This window comes from Diceros bicornis, chromosome 25 (assembly GCF_020826845.1).
Source record: "Diceros bicornis minor isolate mBicDic1 chromosome 25, mDicBic1.mat.cur, whole genome shotgun sequence".
NCBI lineage: Eukaryota > Metazoa > Chordata > Mammalia > Perissodactyla > Rhinocerotidae > Diceros > Diceros bicornis.
In genome coordinates, this window is record NC_080764.1 from 40,242,322 (window position 1) to 40,261,692 (window position 19,371).

The 19,371-nt window shown below is 41.2% G+C and overlaps 1 protein-coding gene across 1 annotated transcript in view; it reads left to right on the top strand.

Moving 5' to 3' along the window:
* The first annotated feature begins 1,583 nt into the window (after positions 1–1,583).
* Positions 1,584–19,371, top strand: part of PAWR (pro-apoptotic WT1 regulator) — a 101,115-nt gene continuing 83,327 nt past the window's right edge. The window contains exon 1 of the mRNA XM_058568731.1: positions 1,584–2,175. Coding sequence (XP_058424714.1) covers positions 1,654–2,175 — 522 coding nt within the window. The 5' untranslated portion in view covers positions 1,584–1,653. The remainder of the gene's footprint in view (positions 2,176–19,371) is intronic.

Consider the following 19,371-nt stretch of genomic DNA (forward strand, 5'->3'; position numbering starts at 1 on the left):
GTGGCAGCCCACCCAGCCCTGATCTGGAAACCTCAGATGACTTGCAGCTGAGGGTAAGATTTTCCCTATGGTGTGTTAAGGATGGGAAAAGAGTGAGCGCCCCAGCTCATATCAGATGAGCATTAGGGCAGCTTTAGTACTTTGGGAGGGAGCTTTGCTGCTAAATTCACTATCTGTAAAGAGTGGTGTAGAGACAGGGTTAAGAGGAAAACTCCAAATTCATTGGGATCGCCAATACAATACACTGTCGAAATGTTAATTTTTTCCTGCAAGCCTAAGATAATAGTAACCCGGTGATAATTCACTGATAATTTAAGCCTCTCCTTTTAGCTGACGCTTTCACCAGAAGACCACAGACTTTTCTTAGAAGGAGGATGCTGGGTTTGTTTCAATTCCTTCTGCTCTCCTGCCTGCCACCCTAGTGCATCTGAAGAGGGCACAGCGACGAGGAAAAGGGACGCGCGAGCGTTTTCCCATCCTGGCTACTCCGGCCCTGAATCATCGCAAGTTGATGGTACTTTTCCCTCAGCCAGCAGCATTCGAGACTTTCCCTCGAAGAATGTGTCTTGTACTTAAAAGGAAGAGTGGCGGGAGCCGCGAGAGGCGGAGAGGAGGACGGGGTGAGGGCGTGCAGGGCCGCTCCCGCCCCGGAGCCGGCGGCGCCGGGAGGCCGGCCGCCGCGAGGCCGCGAGCCCAGGAATGTGCGCTGCGGCCCGCGGGCGCGGGGCGGGCGGCGGCGCCGCGCACCTGAGCGCCGGGGGCGGGGCGTCGGCAGACCCGACCTCCCCCCGCGCGCCGCGCCCCTCGCGCCCGGCTCGGCCCTTTCCGCCCGCGCTTCGGCGCCGCTCGGCTCCCCTCCGCCCCTCGTTCCCTCCCAGCCCGGAGAACCGCGAGCTCCGGCCGGCGGGTTGCTGCCGCTCGTTCCTTGCGCGCGGCCGCCTCGGCTCACCTGGGCGCCCGCGCCCGCGCCCGGGCCCCGCGCCTCGTCCCCCCAGCTCCTCCCAGGTAAGCGGCTGCCCCGGCCGCCCGCGCTCCACGCGCGCACTGTCCCTCCCCACTCGGCCGGACGGCTGGTGTCTCCCCGCGTCCCGCCTCCTCCGCGGGCAGCCTGGGGGCTCCGCGCCTCGACCCGGGCGTGGGGTGTCGGGGCGGGGACCCCGGGCCGGCGGCGGCCGGAGCGAGGGGCGGGAGCTGCGACGGGCCAACAGGTGGCGGGGTCTGGCCCTGGTCCCCCGACCGCCGCGGGCGCTGACCCGGGTGGGGATGGGGGCGGGCGGGCCGGGGGTGGGGACAACCCCTCTCTCCTCCCCTCGAGGGGCGGCGATCGCCCGGCCCGCCGTGTAGGTGCGTCGGAGAAACTTTGCAGGGTGGGGACTCGGCGGCCGCGGCTGGCGGGGCGAGTGGGCGCGCTCTTTGGGGCTCGGAGGGGCGCGGCCGCGGGCAGACCCTCGGGCCGGGCGAGGACCTGACGCCTCCCTTCCCCGCCCCCTTTTGTGTTTCCCCCCAGACCGGCCGGCCGCTGGGGGAGCCGCGGCCGCCCCCGCGCCGGGGGTCGTTGCCTCGCATCCTCCGGGCGGCGGGAAGGAAGAGGCGGCGGCCGCTGCAGCCGGGGCGGGCGGCGTGAGGTGAGCGCCGGCCGGCCCCGCTGGGAATATGGCGACCGGTGGCTACCGGGCTGGCAGCGGCGGCAGTGGCAGCACCACCGACTTCCTGGAGGAGTGGAAGGCGAAGCGCGAGAAGATGCGCGCCAAGCAGAACCCCCCGGGCCCGGCCGCCCCGGGCGGGGGCAGCGGCGACGCGGCCGGGAAGCCCGCGGCGGGGGCTCTGGGCCCCTCGGCGGCCGCCGTGGCCAACGAGCTCAACAACAACCTCGCGGGCGGCGCGGCCGCACCTGCCGGGCCCGGGCCCGGGGGCGTGAACTGCACCGGGGGCCCCGCGGCGCCGAGCCGGGCCGCCCCGGGCCCGCGGCGCCCCGAGGACGAGCCCCCCCCCGCCGCCGCCGCCGCCGCCTCGGGGTCCCCGCCGGCCCGGGGCGACCAGGAGGAGCGGGACGGCGCCCCGGAGAAGGGCAAGAGCTCGGGCCCCAGCGCCAGGAAAGGCAAGGGCCAGATCGAGAAGAGGAAGCTGCGGGAGAAGCGGCGCTCCACCGGCGTGGTCAACATCCCCGCCGCGGAGGTGAGCGGGCGGGCCGCGCCGGACCTGGGGGCGGCCGCCTTGTGAGCCGGAGCTCCCCGGGCCCAGGGGTCCCCCTCCGGCTCGTACTTCTTCTCCTTTCGCCGAGTTAGGCGGGCAGAGGGTGATGGAGTTTTCCTCTGGACAAATGCTTCCTGGGAAGAGTTCCCCAAACCCAATAGGACACGTGCTTTTTAGGCTTCTTGGCGAAGGTCTCAGCCCCAGGGTCCTTCTTCAGAGTGGTGGGAAGACCACTCGTAGCTCCGGAACTTGTCCCCCTAGACTTGTTTATGCTTGATCAGTTAGAAAAATTGGTCAGTGGTGATGACGACATACTCTAGCTTCCCACGTGACGGTCTGAAGTTATCAGATTGTTTATCTCCTCTTTTCTCTTAATAGTGTTTAGTAGCACCTGTGAAGAAAACGTGGCCTTAGCACTATCCAGGACAGCTTTATCTTTTTATCTTTCTTTGAACCCAAGATAGATATATCCAAATGAGTATATGCACTATTTTATGTATAAACTAGCTTTTGTAGATGGCAGTCTCCAACACGCACACACACACACTCCGTCTCTTTCTGAGTGATGTTTAGGACAGTAGGAACGCTGTAGCAACCCACAGTTCTTTTTGCTAAGATGATCGCCTATTTAAATATTTGGCTGTGTGTATTCTGGAAAACATTTGCGGTAGGGTTGGTTTCTTTTTTTTTTTTTTGGTATTTTGAGGAATCTCAAAACATTTCTGCAGGCAGCAGCATCTTCCCATTAGAGTGACTGGTGAAACATTTTTCCTTAGCATATAGCCGCACCTCTCTCTACCTTCAACAAAACAAAACAATCCTAAACAAGTTTTGATTACTTTAGTAGCAGCTCACCGGTTTGGGGAAGTAATTCAACAACCTTGTTTCACCCAAAGTAGTTGCATCTTTTTCTCATTGGCTCTTTAGGTTTTAAATTTTTTTTTTTTTTTTGCTTTTGACCTTTTAATTTATTCAACTTTGACACCCAGTAAGTAATTAATAAGAATTTACTAATTTTAATTGTGGTTTAAGTAAAAGCATTTGCAATAAGTTAGGGTGTGTATATCAAACATATCCAAGTTTTTAAGTCTTAATATGAGTTCCATACCTGGAAAATCAGTGTTTGTCTTTGAAGGGTATATTTTTACATGAATGTTTCAGAGAGATTTTTATCAGCCAGCAAAACTGTCCTCTGCGGTTTGCTACTTGCACAAAAGATCTGTTATTCATTAAATTGCTTTAAAAGGAATTCATAAGAGTGGTAATCAAATTTCTAGGATTTTTTTTTTTAGTTAAAAATAGGAAGGTTGAGGGAAAACTGAAGACAAGGCTTTGGAAAAGCTGCATTCCTCAACTTTATTTTTAAAAGGAGCTGATGGTCCAAATAAAAGAATTTGTCATTTTCAATCTTTTCCTCATTGTTCATCTGTCAGGGGTCTTATTTTGGGAAATATCTTGGCAGATGTTAAACTTCATTTCTTGTTTGGCTGCTTGTGCTAAAATTGTTATTTCTCAAGTACCTTTTTTTGTTTCTGTTTTTTAACAAGGGTAATGTTTACTGGGGGAAATAAGTATGGCGTATTTTGTGAGATCCTAAGAAACATCCTTTGTTAATACTCCTGCTTTGGGTAAGGGAACATACTGCTGAGAATGTAGATGACTCCTCAGTACAATTGAGTCTAATACTCTGGAATGTTTTCCGTTTGGGTGTTGGCAACTCCTAAATTTAATCTTCCTTAAAAACAAACAACCCAGGGTACCATTTTTTTGTCTGTGGAATTTGACCCTTTTTTATTGAATAGGGAATTGAGGATTGCTTTCTTTTTGTGGTAACTTTGGCTCTATCGATTTCATGCTGTAGGACCCAACAAAACATGGTAATGTTTTACCAGTGTGTAATTAACAGGCTTACTTCTTGAGTGCCTCCTCCCCGTATTTTCAGTTTTTTAAAAACAACTTAAGACTTTCAGATTATTTTAATAGTGGTAAAACATATGACGCAAAATTTACAGGTGAACCATTTTCATATCTTTAGGTGGTTGCTTTTTTAGAATTGTGTGTCATTCACTTTTCTTAGTAGTTTCAACATTGTAATGCTAGTTGCTGTGGAGTTTGTTGTGTAATACAACTTAGTGCTTCTGTTGTAAAAAGTCATATAGTATTTTACCAAGTTTTCAGGTATGAAAATATTATAAAAGCAGAAAATCACCAATCTGTCATCAGAAGTAGACTTGTATTATGTATAATGTTGAATAAGACTTATTTTCAGACAGTATTCCCAACCAAGTTTATATTAGTAGATTAGTATGTATTTTGTATGCAAAGAGCCTATTTTAGTGGTTGATATAACATTAAGTTGCTTCAAGAAATATTTATTAAACTTCATTGTGACTTTCATTAACTTATTTTACTAATTACGGAGTATTATAAAATTGTTATAAAGATACCTGACAGCAGCTAAAGATATCAAAAGCAACTAGAAGATAGTTTTAGCAAGGAAGAAGGTCAGAAACTGAAAGTGTTGGATGGGAATGGGATACTGGGTATGTTTACTGTAATAAGAAGTGGGGATATACAGATCCTTATTAGTGAGATAAACTTTAGTTCTCATTTACTAAGAGATTTTTTTAAAAGCTTTTTTCTAAATTTTTACTTTTTCTATTTTTTTGGCATAATAGCCCAAATTGGATAATTGGTGACATACTTCCTGCCAGTAATTTTTGTATATGTTTATTAGATCAAATGTTTATTACATGTCTGTGTTCAAGACACTATCATAAGCACTGTGGAGGAAACAAGAAGAATAAGGCAGTGTATATTCTCAAGGAGCAAGACTGTGATCTAGGAAGGAGAATAAGGCAAAATTACGTGAGAAAACTTAAGTACTGAGTTAACAGTTTAAAAGTTATCTTAAGGCAGTGTAGCTAATTGTTTATTAGAAACATTGTGTGTTTAAAGGGCAGAGGTGATTGGGCTGAGAGAAGCTGTTGAGGATGAGCATCTTGAGCTGACACTTATATTTCTATACCTATGTATTTATATATATAGTCACACGTACGTGTATACATACCTGTTTGTATAGTGTTTTAAATGTCAGAGTGCAGTGGTTCTTACTGTGGCAGCACATTAATATCATGTGAGGATCTTAAAAACATGCTCCTTCATGCTGATTACTTGCCCTCTGCCTGCTTGACCTTTTTCTGATTTAATGGGTCTGGGGTGGATCCCAGGCATTAGTATTTTGATAAGCTCCCCATGTGATTCTAATGCAAGTCAAGGTTAAGAACTACTGAGCTGTGGTCTGGAGATACAGAAATGAATAGGACACGGGCCTTGCCCACAAGGGGCTTTCAAGTAATATAAGTAAACGTGGTATGTACGGTGTTAAATACAGTGTATTTCCTGAGCAGGATACCTAGCTCAAGGAGGAAAGGGATGGTTGAGGAAGGCTTCCTTTGACAGTTAGAGGCCTGTTTTCAGAGTGCTTGTGAAGTTATTGCCATTGAGTAGGTTTGCATGAAAGGATTAACAGAGATGGTTACCGTAGGAAATATAATCTTTCAATAGGTAGATGTCAAATGACACTGAAGTTTTGATTTAAATATAAAAGTTAACACATATTGAAGCTTACTATTTTCATAGTGGTTGGCTAAAGTGCTTTATGTAAAGCTGTGTGCCCATCTTCCTCCACTTTATATGGGACGCCGCCACAGCATGGCTTGCCAAGCAGTGCGTCGGTGCGCGCCCGGGATCCGAACCAGCGAACCCCGGGCCGCCGCAGCGGAGCGCGCGCACTTAACCGCTTGCACCACCGGGCCGGCCCCATGTAAAGCTGTTTTAATTAATGCTCTCAGCAATCCTGTGTGGTAGTTACAGTTACTCTTTATCCCCATTTCCAGAGGAGAAAATGGAGGCTTAGGGAGTGTGAGTGACTCAAGATCACACGGAAAGTGAATAATTGGTAGAGCAGTATTTTTAACGTTTTTGTGTTTTATTGTGTATTTCTGCATCTAAGGAGAGGGGAGTTTTTAAGAATTAACCTACTTTGCATTATTTAGTTTATTTCCCTAGATTTTTTTCCCTAACTTTTTATTAGAGGTTATCTTAAATAGTTTAAACATCTGAATAGGGAAAACAGTTGAAGGTATGGAATTGAATAGAAATTAAGATCAAATTTATAGGCTCGGAGATTGCTGCTGACCCTCTCGTCTATAGTTTGCTTGGCAAAATTTTGAGAATCAGGCCATCAAAATATAAATCTGTTTTTGGCTATCAGTCAAAAAATGTGGATCTTTGGTTTTACTGAAGTGATGTGTTGTTTTTCTGTCATGATGGGTTATAACAAACATAGTTTGAAGGAGTATTTAATATATAAAAAGCACTTTTAAGTAAACACAATTTATCATAATTATTCAGCATATTTATTGAACATTATATAGGACAAGTTCCACTTAGTGAATCTTATAAATCCAGGTAGATTAAGAAATGCCTTTTGGCATACCCATTATATTCCAGACTGTCTACCTTTCTATGTGATGAGTCAGGAGAGGAGCTAACAGTGACTCAGAGTTGGAGAAAATTGGACTTGTGAATAGGGTAGATATAGCATAAGCACTGAGGCTGCTTAATAAGATATTAAGCCCAACTTTCCTAAATGTTTGAGCTCTTTGGTAAAGTAAAGCGAAATTTTAGTATCAGGATTTTTAATGAGTTGTGTAAGCTGAGATGCTTTTTCCCATAAAAATAATAATTATGTAATTAAAGTAGATGACATGTATGGTATGCTTATTAAGGGCCAGGCGCTGTTCTAAGCACTTTACATTGGTGCGTTTAATTCTCACCACATCCCTATGAAAAAATAGGGCGGAGAGGGTAAGTTGCTTTCTTGCTTGAGGTCATGTATGTGGTAAGAAGCAGAGTAGAGATAGTTTGCCTTCAAAGCCTGGTGCTTATAACCATCTTGTTATATTTCAGTATATTATATACTATATATCTAGTTTAAGAAATACAAAGATTATTTTAGTAGTAAAATATAAGTGCTAATATATTACTAAAGAATTTGAAAATAACACCATTATAGAAGGCAGATGAAGTGGGACTTAGTGGAAAAATTTGAGAGCAAATAAACATATAAACAGTGATTTTTATTTTTTATTTATTTATTTTTTTTGTGAGGAAGATCAGCCCTGAGCTAACATCCATGCTAATCCTCCTCTTTTTGCTGAGGAAGACCGGCTCTGAGCTAACATCTATTGCCAATCCTCCTCCTTTTTTTTTTGCCCCCAAAGCCCCAGTAGATAGTTGTGTGTCATAGCTACACATCCGTCCAGTTGCCGTATGTGGGACGCGGCCTCAGCATGGCCGGAGAAGCGGTGTCGGTGCGCGCCCGGATCTGAACCCAGGCCGCCAGCAGCAGAGTGCGCGCCCTTAACCACTAAGCCACGGGGCCGGCCCAACAGTGATATTTAAATTCTTATTTAGAATCATTATCAAGTTAGTGGCCTTATTTATTCTCTTTATTATTTCTACATTGGTCTTTAGTACCTATGATGTAGGCCAGAAAGTAAGCATGCTATTTAATAGTAATGCGGATGTAATGTTTTAGAAGTTTAAAATTGTTGGCAAATATTAGTGTTTGAAATTGTTTAAGTGCTTTTTTTCCGTTTTAAAAATTGAGATATAATTCACATACCATAAAATTCACCCTTTTAAAGTGTATAGTTCAGTGGTTTTTAGTATCTTCACAAAGTTGTACTCTAAGTGCTTTTGAATTTTCTTTTTAATTTTTCATTGTGTTCCTAGAATGTGTAGCACCTAAGTTTTAACTCGGTGTTCAGTAAGATACAACGGTATTCAAACCATGAGAAGCTAGTAAGATAATTTGATATCATCTTTTCTGGCATTTCACGGACAAAATGAAATTATGGTAGAATCTCCTCAGTTTTAAGTTTCTTACAACTTGGATGTGTGCTACCATTTATTTGTACTGGAGTTTAGTTTAAGAGGTATTTAACTGAATGTAGTATTTTCAATTTATTTAAAATTTTATGTATCTTTCATGGAGATCTGCAAAGCTCTACCATCTAAACATTTGGAAACTTTGATTCAGAGTAAAAATGGAGTTGTAGACCACTTACCACCTTAGTAGGTTACTTAAATCAGTGTCCTCAAAGATGTGGCTGGGTCCGGGGGGGACCATCTGTACCAGTATCACCTGTGTTGTTTATTTAAAATGCAGATTCCTGGGCTCCACCTCAGTCTGGGGTGGGGAAAGGTTACCTGAATCTGCATTTTAATGTGTTCTTGAGTGATTCTTGTACACACTAAAGTTTGGGAAGAACTGACTTAAATGCCCTGCACTGTTTACTAATCAGCCAAATGAAATTGATACTGATTATCTAACAGGATTGTTATATGAATCAAATAAAATAATGCTTGTGAAAATGTTCTAAAAATGACCAAATGGTAAATTATAGTTATTTTATAGGTTACATTGATAACTGGTTGTTGATGTCTAATGGAAATTTCTTATTGGAATGTTAAACATTCTCATTTTTTTTCTAATTAAAAACTATAGATATTTTAACAGAGACAAGTTGAGCTACTTGGAAATTCAAAGCACCTTAAACATGTATGTAATGTCATACATTTAGTGCCAAATGTTGTATCTGCCTTGCTTCTTGTCCAGAAGTTGTTAGAAGCCTATACTACAGAACAAAACCCTCTAACACTAATGTGTAATTTGAACTTTACTTTCACTCATTTTTTGTTTTTACATATCTTTAAGGAAAAGTGTGTAATTATGTTTATAAATGTATTTAATAATTAGCAGTTCAAACTCTTAAAACAGGTTTTGTCCATCTTATCAAAATATTCTCAAGCGCAAGACTTTCTTCCTTTTATTTACTATCACATATTAGACCTGTCGGCGTCCTTGGCTAGCTAATTAGTTCTTAATACATTTGGTTATTGCTGAGGCACCTTTCAGTTGAAATCTTAGGCATTTGTGTTTATAGCCATATACCTACTGGTAAAGAATTGAGCCTCAGTCATCTAATACTTTCTCGTTAGGTTAATATACTAGGCACCATGTCTGAATGAAATTGTAAGAATATTTAATTTCTAAAAGCAGCAAAATTATATACTTCCAAGGTAGAAACAGCTCCAGTGAGTTCAAAACTTAGCGTGTGAATTGGCTAATAAACATTTATTCTGTGATAGTCTTTAGAAATTTCCTTTACCAAATTTTTATGGTCACAGTGTAGTTTTCAATAATAGTCTCATTCATTTTATACAGTTGAATTTAAAGAAAAAGAGTTTTCTGAAAGTCAGTATTTTGTTAGGGTTTTCCTGAAATGAGCATGAAGGAGAGAATTTATGTCATAGATTACCATCCTGTGACAGCTAAAAAATTTTGTGCAGTCTCTTTATATAAACTCTAGGGGACTAACTGAATAAGATAAATAAAAGTAATAAAATACTGTTTGAAATACAGAGTGAAAACAGGTTTTGTAATAAAATTAACTTTAAAAAATACCATTTAATATTAAGCTTATCTATGGGTATATAAGTGAACTACTTATTTGTTTGAGAAATTTGTAGGTTATATAAAGTATGAAATAATTTTCTATTTTGGAATTTCTTGCAGAATATTTTTAGTCGTATTTAAAAAGAATGGAAATCTCAGTTATGAAGAACAAAATTAATATTCAGAAGATGGTACTTGAGGAATATGAATAAAAAGTAACATTATATTAGCTGAAGCATTCAAAGAAGTTACTTTAGGTTTCAAATTCTTGACTTCTTGATATCCTATAATGTAAGCAAAAGTTGATCCAAACCAAATTTATATAATCTTAATTTTTTTCTGCTGGTAAAAGTAATGTGTTAAAAAAAAAAAGTAACATGTTCATTGTAGTTCCCTTGTGGAAATAAAAGAAAAGATAGAGAAAATTATCACCTTTTATCTTATACATATTAATATTTGTTTCTAATCCTTTTTCTTTGTAGCTACACAAAAAAATGGAACCACACTGTACAGATTTGTGTGTGTATTTAGTCATTTATCATGAGTATTTTTTTTTTTTTGTGAGGGAGATCAGCCCTGAGCTAACATCCGATGCTGATCCTCCTCTTTTTTGCCGAGGAAGATTGGCCCTGAGCTAAAACCTGCGCCCATCTTCCTCCACGTTATATAGGATGCCACCACAGCATGGCCTGACAAGTGGTGCGTCAGTGCGCACCCGGGATCCGAACCTGCGGACCCCGGGCCGCCAAGCAGAGCGTGCGCACTTAACTGCTTGCGCCACCAGGCCAGCCCCATCATGAGTATTTTTATGGTGTTAGTCTTACTTCAAAAATAAGGATGGATTTTTTTTTATTGTGGTAAAATACACATAACATAAAATTTAACATCGTAACCTTTTTTTTGTTTGTCTGTTGTTTTGCTGAGGAAGATTCGCCCTGAGCTGACATCTGTTGCCAATCTTCCTCTTTTTTTGCTTGAGGAAGATTATCCCTGAGCTAACATCTGTGCCAGTCTTCCTCTATTTTGTGTGTGGGTCGCCCCCACAGCATGACTTGATGAGTGGTGTAAGTCCACGCCAGGGATCCGAACCTGTGAACTCAGCCTGCTGAAGCAGAGTTCGTGGAACTTGAACCACTTGGCCACATGGCCAGCCCCTCATCTTAACCGTTTTTAAGTGTACAGTTCAGTGGTATTGAATACATTCGCATTGTTGTGCAACCATCACCACTATCTATCCCCATCACTCTTTTCATCTTGTAAAACTGAAGCTCTAGGGGCAGGCCCAGTGGCCTAGCGGTTAAGTTCCACGTTCCACTTCAGTGGCAGGAGTTTGCTGGTTCGGATCCCCGTCACAGACCTATGCATCGCTCATCAAGCCGTACTGCGGCAGCATCCCACATAGAGCAACTGGAAGGATGTACAGCTATGACATATAACTATCTACTGGGGCTTTCTTTGGGGAGGCAAAAAAAAAGAAAAAAAAGGAGGAAGATTGACAAGAGATGTCAGCTCAGGGCCAATCTTCCTCAAAAAATAAAAACTGAAACTATATACCTGTTAAACAGTAACTCCCCATTCTCCCCTGCCCCCAGCCCCTGACAACCTCCATTATACCTTCTGTCTTTAGGGGTGGATATGCTTGTGTTGTTTGGTATTAAAATACTTCAGCATTACTTCATTGGGAAAGGACCCTACTGCTTCTCTGCCCTATTATGTAGCTTTCTGATTGGTAGATAAGTAAGTTGTCTGAAGATAACACAGCTATATTTCTTTTTGTATATTGTGTTTCCTGAAACAGTCTTCAAGAAAAGTGTTTGGGTCTTTCAAAGAGTCTCTTAGGTACTAGGACGTTCACATAATTGTGAATGATGCCTAGAGTTTTGTTTTTTTGTTTTTTTACTCCTATAGCTTTTGATTTTGGTGGGAAATTGGTAATCAGAGCTGCAGTAATTATGTGTGTGTGTAAGCTATAACTTAACATACAACTTATTAAAACTCAGCATGGTGTGCAAAATCAGAAAATAAGAACCACAGGGCAGGGGCCAGCCCTGTGGCTTAGCGGTTAAGTGCGTGCGCTCCGCTGCTGGCGGCCCAGGTTCGGATCCCGGGCGCACACCGATGCACCGCTTGTCCGGCCATGCTGAGGCGGCGTCGTCCCACATGCAGCAACTATAGGGATGTGCAGCTATGACGTGCAACTATCTACTGGGGCCTGAGGGGGAAAAAAAATTAAAAAAAAAAAAAAAAGAACCACAGGGCATATGAAAAAATGGAGTTGAGGGGGATAACACTCAAAAACTCTGTCAGTGACATGTAAAAAGATAGAAACCTGATAAAGACTAGTACGAGAACTCACATGTTAAATGGTTAAGAAATACATAAGTGCTGCAATAAATATGACACTTTACTTTGAAAAAGACCTGAAGTTTGCTTATGGAAGTGGGTGTTAGAGTGTTGTAACTTGTAAAGTAGTGGAAGAAGGGGTATTTGAAATTGGACTGAAAGTGTAACAGCAGATGTGGATGGGTGTGGCTTATAACACATGCAGTGTTACCTGGCGGGTGTTTGAAGTGTGTGCATTCTGTGCATTTCTGTGTGGCTGGGTTCCATTTTCTGTGCTTGCTTAAGTGTTTCTTGCGGTTACACGTGAACAAATGCGAAATTTGTGTTATGCTCAGCTTGCTCCCTAACATATCAGTTGCACTGGAACAAATGCAGTTTTCTAAACAAATGTTACAGCGTGTGTGTATATACCCATACATATCTATCTATTTTTATATCTATATGCATATCCACATCCATCTATCCAAAATATGTAAAACGGTGTCGCAGGAAGATCAAGTAATGAGATGGAGAAAGGACTAAGGAGCAGACAGTGACTAGAGATGAGAATGCTCCTTTAAGAGTGTACTAATATTGACTGCTAGGGTAGTGGCAGTAGAAAAAGAAAGGAATGGATGGATTTGAGAGGTATTTTGTTGGTATTAAAAAATTACACAACTGGATGTTTTGAGCTGGAAGTCTTTTGAGATCATCTAGTCTGTTATAAAAAAGTATTACCTTGGTTTTCCCGGACTACTTTTATCTCAAAACTTAAGTTGTATTTCAACCTCAGTCTTCTTACCTCTAGCTGAGTATAGTGGTCTTTCCCTCCCCCTCCATCCCCAGGGCTAACTCTACCCTGAATCCTATCCAGAATCTTGCTTATTTTATTCCTTCTTTCTTAAACACTCAGCCTTTCCCTCTTGGTTCATCTTGCCATGAAGAGATGTTCCCTTATTCTGCTTGACCTTCAGTGTACTTTTGTTTTCCTTAATTGCTCAACTTAAAGGCTTTGCTTTCACCTGGTAACTCTCATTTCACTCTTCAGTTCTACTTTATTGAAATTGATCTCTCCAAGATTGCTTGTGACCTGCTAGTTGCCTGATGTCACAGCTTCTTTTCTATTTTCATCCTGTTTGACCTCTCTGTAGCATTTGCCCTTGTCGAGCGTCTCCCTTGGATGGTACAGTATTTTTGTTAGGTTATTTTTCAGTTGTTTTACTCAGAAACATTTGAGTGCCTGCTTTGTGCCCAAGGTTCGGTGCTAGATACAAAGTGCTAGATACAAAGATAAGTTACATACTCACCAGTCTTTAAGGAACTTCCAGTCTTCTCTCAGGGAAAAAGATAATGTCTTAGTTCAGGCTGCTGTAATAGAATACCGTAGACTGGGTGGTTTATAAACAACAGAAATTTATTTTGCACAGTCCTGGAGTCTGGGAAGTTCAGGATCAAGGTGGCAGCAGAATCGGTGTCTGGTGAGGGCCCGCTTCCTGGTTTACTGTGTTCTCACATGGTGAAAAGGATGAGCGAGATCTCTGGGGTCTCTTTTATCAGGGCACTAATCCCATTCACGAGGGGTCCACCCTCATGACCTGATTTCCTCCCAAAGGCCCCACCTTCTAATACTGTTACACTGGGGGCTAGGATCTCAACATAGGAATTTGGGGGAGACACAAATATTCAGTCCATAACAGATAACAACTCATTACTATTTGGCGTAGTAAGAACTATGATGGAGAAAAGAAGAAAGAATAGAACTAGCTCTGAAAAGGGAGCCACCAATTACATAAGAGAGTCAAGGAGGGCTTTACATAAGATGAAGTGGTATTAAGTCCTGGGCTACCTTGTGGGCTAGTGGTTAAGATTTGGCGCTCTCACTGCAGCAGCCTAGGTTCACTTCCTGGTCAGGGAACCATGCTACCCATTGGTTGTCATACTGTGGTGGCTGCATGTTGCTGTGATGCTAAAAGTTATGATGCTGGTATTTCAAATGCCAGCAGGGTCACCTATGGTGGACAGGTTTCAGCAGAGCCTCCAGACCAAGGCAGACTAGGAAGAAGGACCTGGCCGTCCACTACCAAAAAAATTGGCCATGAAAACCCTATGAATAGCAGTTACATCGTCTGATGTAATGCCAGAAGGTAAGAGGATGGTGCGAAAAGACTGGGCAGGGTTCTGCTCTGCTGTACACAGGGTTGCTAGAGTTGGAATTGACTGGGTGGTACTAACAACAGATAAGAAGGATTTCCCAAGGAGGGACGGGGACATAGTAACATTCTGGGTAGATCGAACAGCATGTGTGAAGGCACAGAGCCAGGAAATGATAGCATTATGTTGCATGTCTACTGTATGTATGCCCATCACTATGCTGGGGGCTTTCTATGTGTTATTTCTAATCTTCACATTAACTTGCAAGATAGATTTTTTTATATTCCTCATTTTACAAGATGAGGAAGTTTAGCCTCTAAGAAGTTGTGACTTGCCCAAAGGCCATACTGGCAGAGCTTGGATTTGACCCCGGGTTTGTTTGGGTGCCAATACCCACACATTGGTTTTCATTGTTGGAAAGAGGGAGGGCTATGTTCTAACAGAGGAAATGTTGATGTGCAGAGAATTCATGGTGGGGAGTAAATGGAGAACAGCTAAAGAGGACTGATATGGACCAATTGTGATGGATCCGAATGTCATGCCAAGGAATTCAGACTTTGTTCTGCTGTTCTTTCTTAGTATTGTTGGCTGGGTGTTTTCTTCCTCTGTCTATACCTGTTTATACAATAACTCTGACAGCTTCTGGAATGGAAGAAGTTTTGCCTGCATGATTTGAAGTCATTAAGAGGATTTTTTTGTTCAGAGACAGCTATCTATTCAAGAAGAGTAAACAATACAAAATCCTATAAAAATAATGTGCATATAATAGAATAAATAAATCCAAATTTCCACATGGGTTAAAAAGAAACAAGAGGATAGGCTCTAAACAAAGTCGTACCAAGTGATTCTTTTTATTTAAAAACTAATTCTGTATTGAAGATAGATTTGGGAATGCCTTTTTTTGGGGAGCAGGATGGAGTGGAGATGGGGGGGCTCTGGTGATATTACATTACCAGATTCTGTTCTGCGTGTAACCATGGAGAAGTTTATAGCTTAATATTGTCCCTAGGTTTAGACTTTGCCTTGTACTTGATGTAAAAGCAGGTGTTTGTTCCATTCCCAGATTCTTCCAGTTCATCTGGGAGCACAGATCCTTGGAATACAGGTGCTAGAGGATGGACATTGCCTTGAATCTTTCCCCACACGTTATTCGTTCAATTTCTACAAATGTTCCCTCCCTCCCTGCCCCCCTCTATTATCTTAGGGGAAGTCAGGTGCTTCTCCAAACCACCTTTTAGGAATAGTGTTTACTTATTTTTGATGATGTGAGGGTAATGCCTTGTTATTGTAGAAAATTTGAAATAAAACTGTAAAAACAGGATTGTGGAAAGGTCAACAATAAATTACTGTTATCAATTTGACATATTCTTCCATTTTTATGTTTATGCATTGGCATTATATTCTATGTACATTTTTATAACCTACCTTTAATCTTGACGTTGTATCATTAATATTATTTCCCTTTAAACTTTCTGAAAGCACATATGTTAATTGCTGCATAGTTTTTATTTCATGAACATAATTCCCAGTATCCAATAGCTATTACTTTATAGTTTTGGTATATAATTTTTGAGATATTTTTAGGTATCCACATAAATATATTTATATATTCAGAAATTTAATCATTCTACAAATACTATTATAACTTTTTTATAAGTATTTTATGAACATCTTTATGTATTAGTAAATACATAGCTGTGTTGTTATTCTTAATGGGTACAGAATATTCCATAATTTGGATGTTCTAATAAAGCTACCATACATATACTACCTTCTTAGTACATATTACATGTTAGACAGTGAGCTAGGCCTTGTGGGCATGTGAGTTGCTGTATCTGTTCTGTTACCAGCTCTGCCAGGATTTGAACTAACTCTAATTCGTGGTTTTGTCCTTGAGGAATTTATAATCTAATTTGGAGAAATAAGATTATACAAGACAATTTTGAAACACTAAAAATATATATAATAAAGTGTTAAATGTTATGCCATACTTTGATACAGAGAAGCGAGAGATCCCTAGAGGACTGGATGGTCCAGGAAGTTTCGTGGAGGGAGTGTGAGATTTGTTCTAACAGAGGAAACGTCCACTGATAAGAAATGGACACATGAAGAGGAGAGTCATATTTCAGACTGAGAGCAGAGTGGGCAGTGGTACACAAGTGAGAGGTAGCAACCTGGTTGGAATAGAGGGTTTATATTAGGAAATAGTAATAGTAGGTGAAATTGGGGAGCAGAATTGTGAAGAACCTTAAAAATTAGGCTGAAAATTTTAGGCTTTGTGTGTCAGCCTATAGGAGAACTTGAGCAGGACATTTGTAAGAGCAGGATTTTAACAAGATGAGCTGTTAGGCAGTGGTGTGCAGAATAGGTTAGAGGAAGGAAAGAACAGAGACAAGGAGATGAGTTGGAAGGTGGTTGTCATACACCAGTTGGGGAGACATATGTGAACCCATTAGAACACCGTGGTAGAATATAGTTCATGAGCATGTTCTCAGTTTAAAGTCTTGTTTAATTGACTGTTAGTGTCCTCAATTGGCGTGGTTAGGGGAGCTTATTGTTATCTGAGTCACATGATAATTTCAAAGACAATAATTAAAAATCACTTGCAATAAGCTGGCTTTTAGAATATTTTAGTATTTTGATTATGGGTGAAGAAGGGAATTTGTCTTTCAGGAAAAGCAAGCCATATTAATAAGTAGATAACATTTGCATGTTTACTGGCCCTGGCACTATTCTAACCCTTTATGGGTATTAACTCATTAAATTTTTAGAAAACTGCTAGGGAGGTCAGTGCTATTACTCTTGCAGATGAGGAAGGGGAGGCACAGAGAGGATAAGCCATAATGGGTTTCCGATTTGAGGAATTAGTTGCCAACTTTGCCGTTGCCTCTCAATGTTTTTTCTCTCCTGTACTTCCAACTTCACAGTGGGGTCAGTGTCACCTTTTAGAGCAGTCTGAGCAAAGCTGACATTTTATACTTAGCTTGCTTTCAGGTTTTTAATTAGGTATTTTGTTTTAAGAGTCTTTTTCTCTTTCCTGCTTATTCTGAGATAAAAGCCACGTGCGAGAGAAGAGTTAAGTCAGAGGCATAGTGGAAGGTTTGGAAAGATATCCATAGGTTGGTTGACAGTGGTTATCTCTGGATGTTAGAATTAAGGAGATTTTTGTTGTTGGAATGTTCTTTGTGGAATCTTTCTTGTTGAAATTTTCTTCATGACCTAATGCATGGGAAGTTTCTGTAGATGTCCCAGGGGTGTTTGAAAAGATTGTGTATTTTCTGGGTATAAAATTCTAAATATTTTCTATTAAGCCAGTGTCCCAAATTATGTTATTCAAATCCTCTAACCTTTCTTATTTCTGGTCTGTTTGATCTGTTGTTTTCTTAGAAGATATACTAATGTTTACTATGGTTGACTGGTTAATTTCTCCTTGAACTTTTGACAGAATTACATCTTATAAGCAGAAGAAAGTTATTAATTGAAAAACAAATTACATACTATAAAATCTCAACTTTCATACACATGGTAGAGGGATGCAGGTATTATAGTTGGTAGTTTGGTTCCATGTTACCTTTGAAGCTCCATTCTGTGGATCATCTGAAGCACTCAGTTCATAGTAACATTTCTTTTTTCTTTTAAAATTAGTAGACTTGGTTAGAGCAGTTTTAGGTTTATAGAGAAATTGAGCAGAAAGTAGAGAATTCCCATATACTCCCCCACTCCCCACAGTTTCCCCTACTAACATCTTGCATTGGTGTGGTACATTTGTTACAATTGATGAACTAATATTAACTAAAGTCCATAGTTTACATTAGGGTTCACTCTTTGTGTTGTACAGTTTTTTTGGGTTTTGTTGAATGAATAATGTCATGTATCTACCATTACAGTATCATAGGGAATAGTTTCACTGCCCTAAAAACCCCCTGTGTTCTACCTATTCATACCTCCTCCCCTCCCTCTGGCAACCACTGATTTTTTTTACTGTCTCTGTAGTTTTGCCTTTTCTAAAATGTCATATAGTTGGAATCATACAGCAGACAGCTTTTTCAAACTGGATTCTTCCCTTTTAGCAACATGTATTTAAGGTTCTAATATTTCATTTTTTAAATCACATAATAATTGTATTGCTTAATCTAATCACTCGAGTTACCCCAGATGACCTGGGTGATTTAAAAAAAAAAAAAAGTCATATTTACCCTCAGAATACAAATATTTGTTCCCATTAAGGAGTTATAGCACAAATGAGGTGATAAATTAATGTTTATCAAATGAACAGTTGTTCAGAAGAATATGCCAAAGTTCTAAGGTAAATTCCAAAAGAGGAACACCAAAAACATTTTGGTTAATGGTATTATTTTTATAAAATGTGTACAACTTCAGAAGGTGTTTATAAAGCTTTGAGAAGGTACTATTTTTTATTTGATCGTGTCAATTAGAATGTTTATATTAAGGTATTAATCACATTACTTTTTAGTGTAGATTTATAGTTTTTTATATGGTTTTTCACTAAATATCTGATCAGATGTTTTCACAAAGAAACAAATCAAAATCTATCCCTGAGAAAAGGATGTTCATTTTTTATTGATTCAGTGAAATGTCAGAAAGGTAAACAATATAGAGCTTAAGTGCTTTCTTTCTGCCTGGCTTCATTTCTCGGTGGCAATATGTTTGAATTCAGAGAAGCTGCGTCTACCTTCAGTACATAGAACATAAGGCCTGTATTTCTAGCATATTGATTAAAACCTTTCCTGTGTCAATGAAATCAATCCACATGATTCTCCCAGAGAAAGGATTCAGTCTTGAGATTGGTGGAATATTTTAGCTGGTAAATAGAGAAAAGGGACTTCAATGATATTCTTCCACACTTCTCATTTTGTTGAATTCAATTAAAAGAGTGAACACAAAACGACTTTTTTATTTTTTTTTTATTTTTTTTGTGAGGAAGATCAGCCCTGAGCTAACATCCATGCTAATCCTCCTCCTTTTGCTGAGGAAGACTGGCTCTGAACTAACATCTATTGCCAATCCTCCTCCTTTTTTTCCCCAAAGCCCCAGTAGATAGTTGTATGTCATAGTTGCACATCCTTCTAGTTGCTGTATGTGGGACGCGAGCTCAGCGTGGCCGGAGAAGCGGTGTGTTGGTGAGCGCCCGGGATGTGAACCCAGGCCGCCAGTAG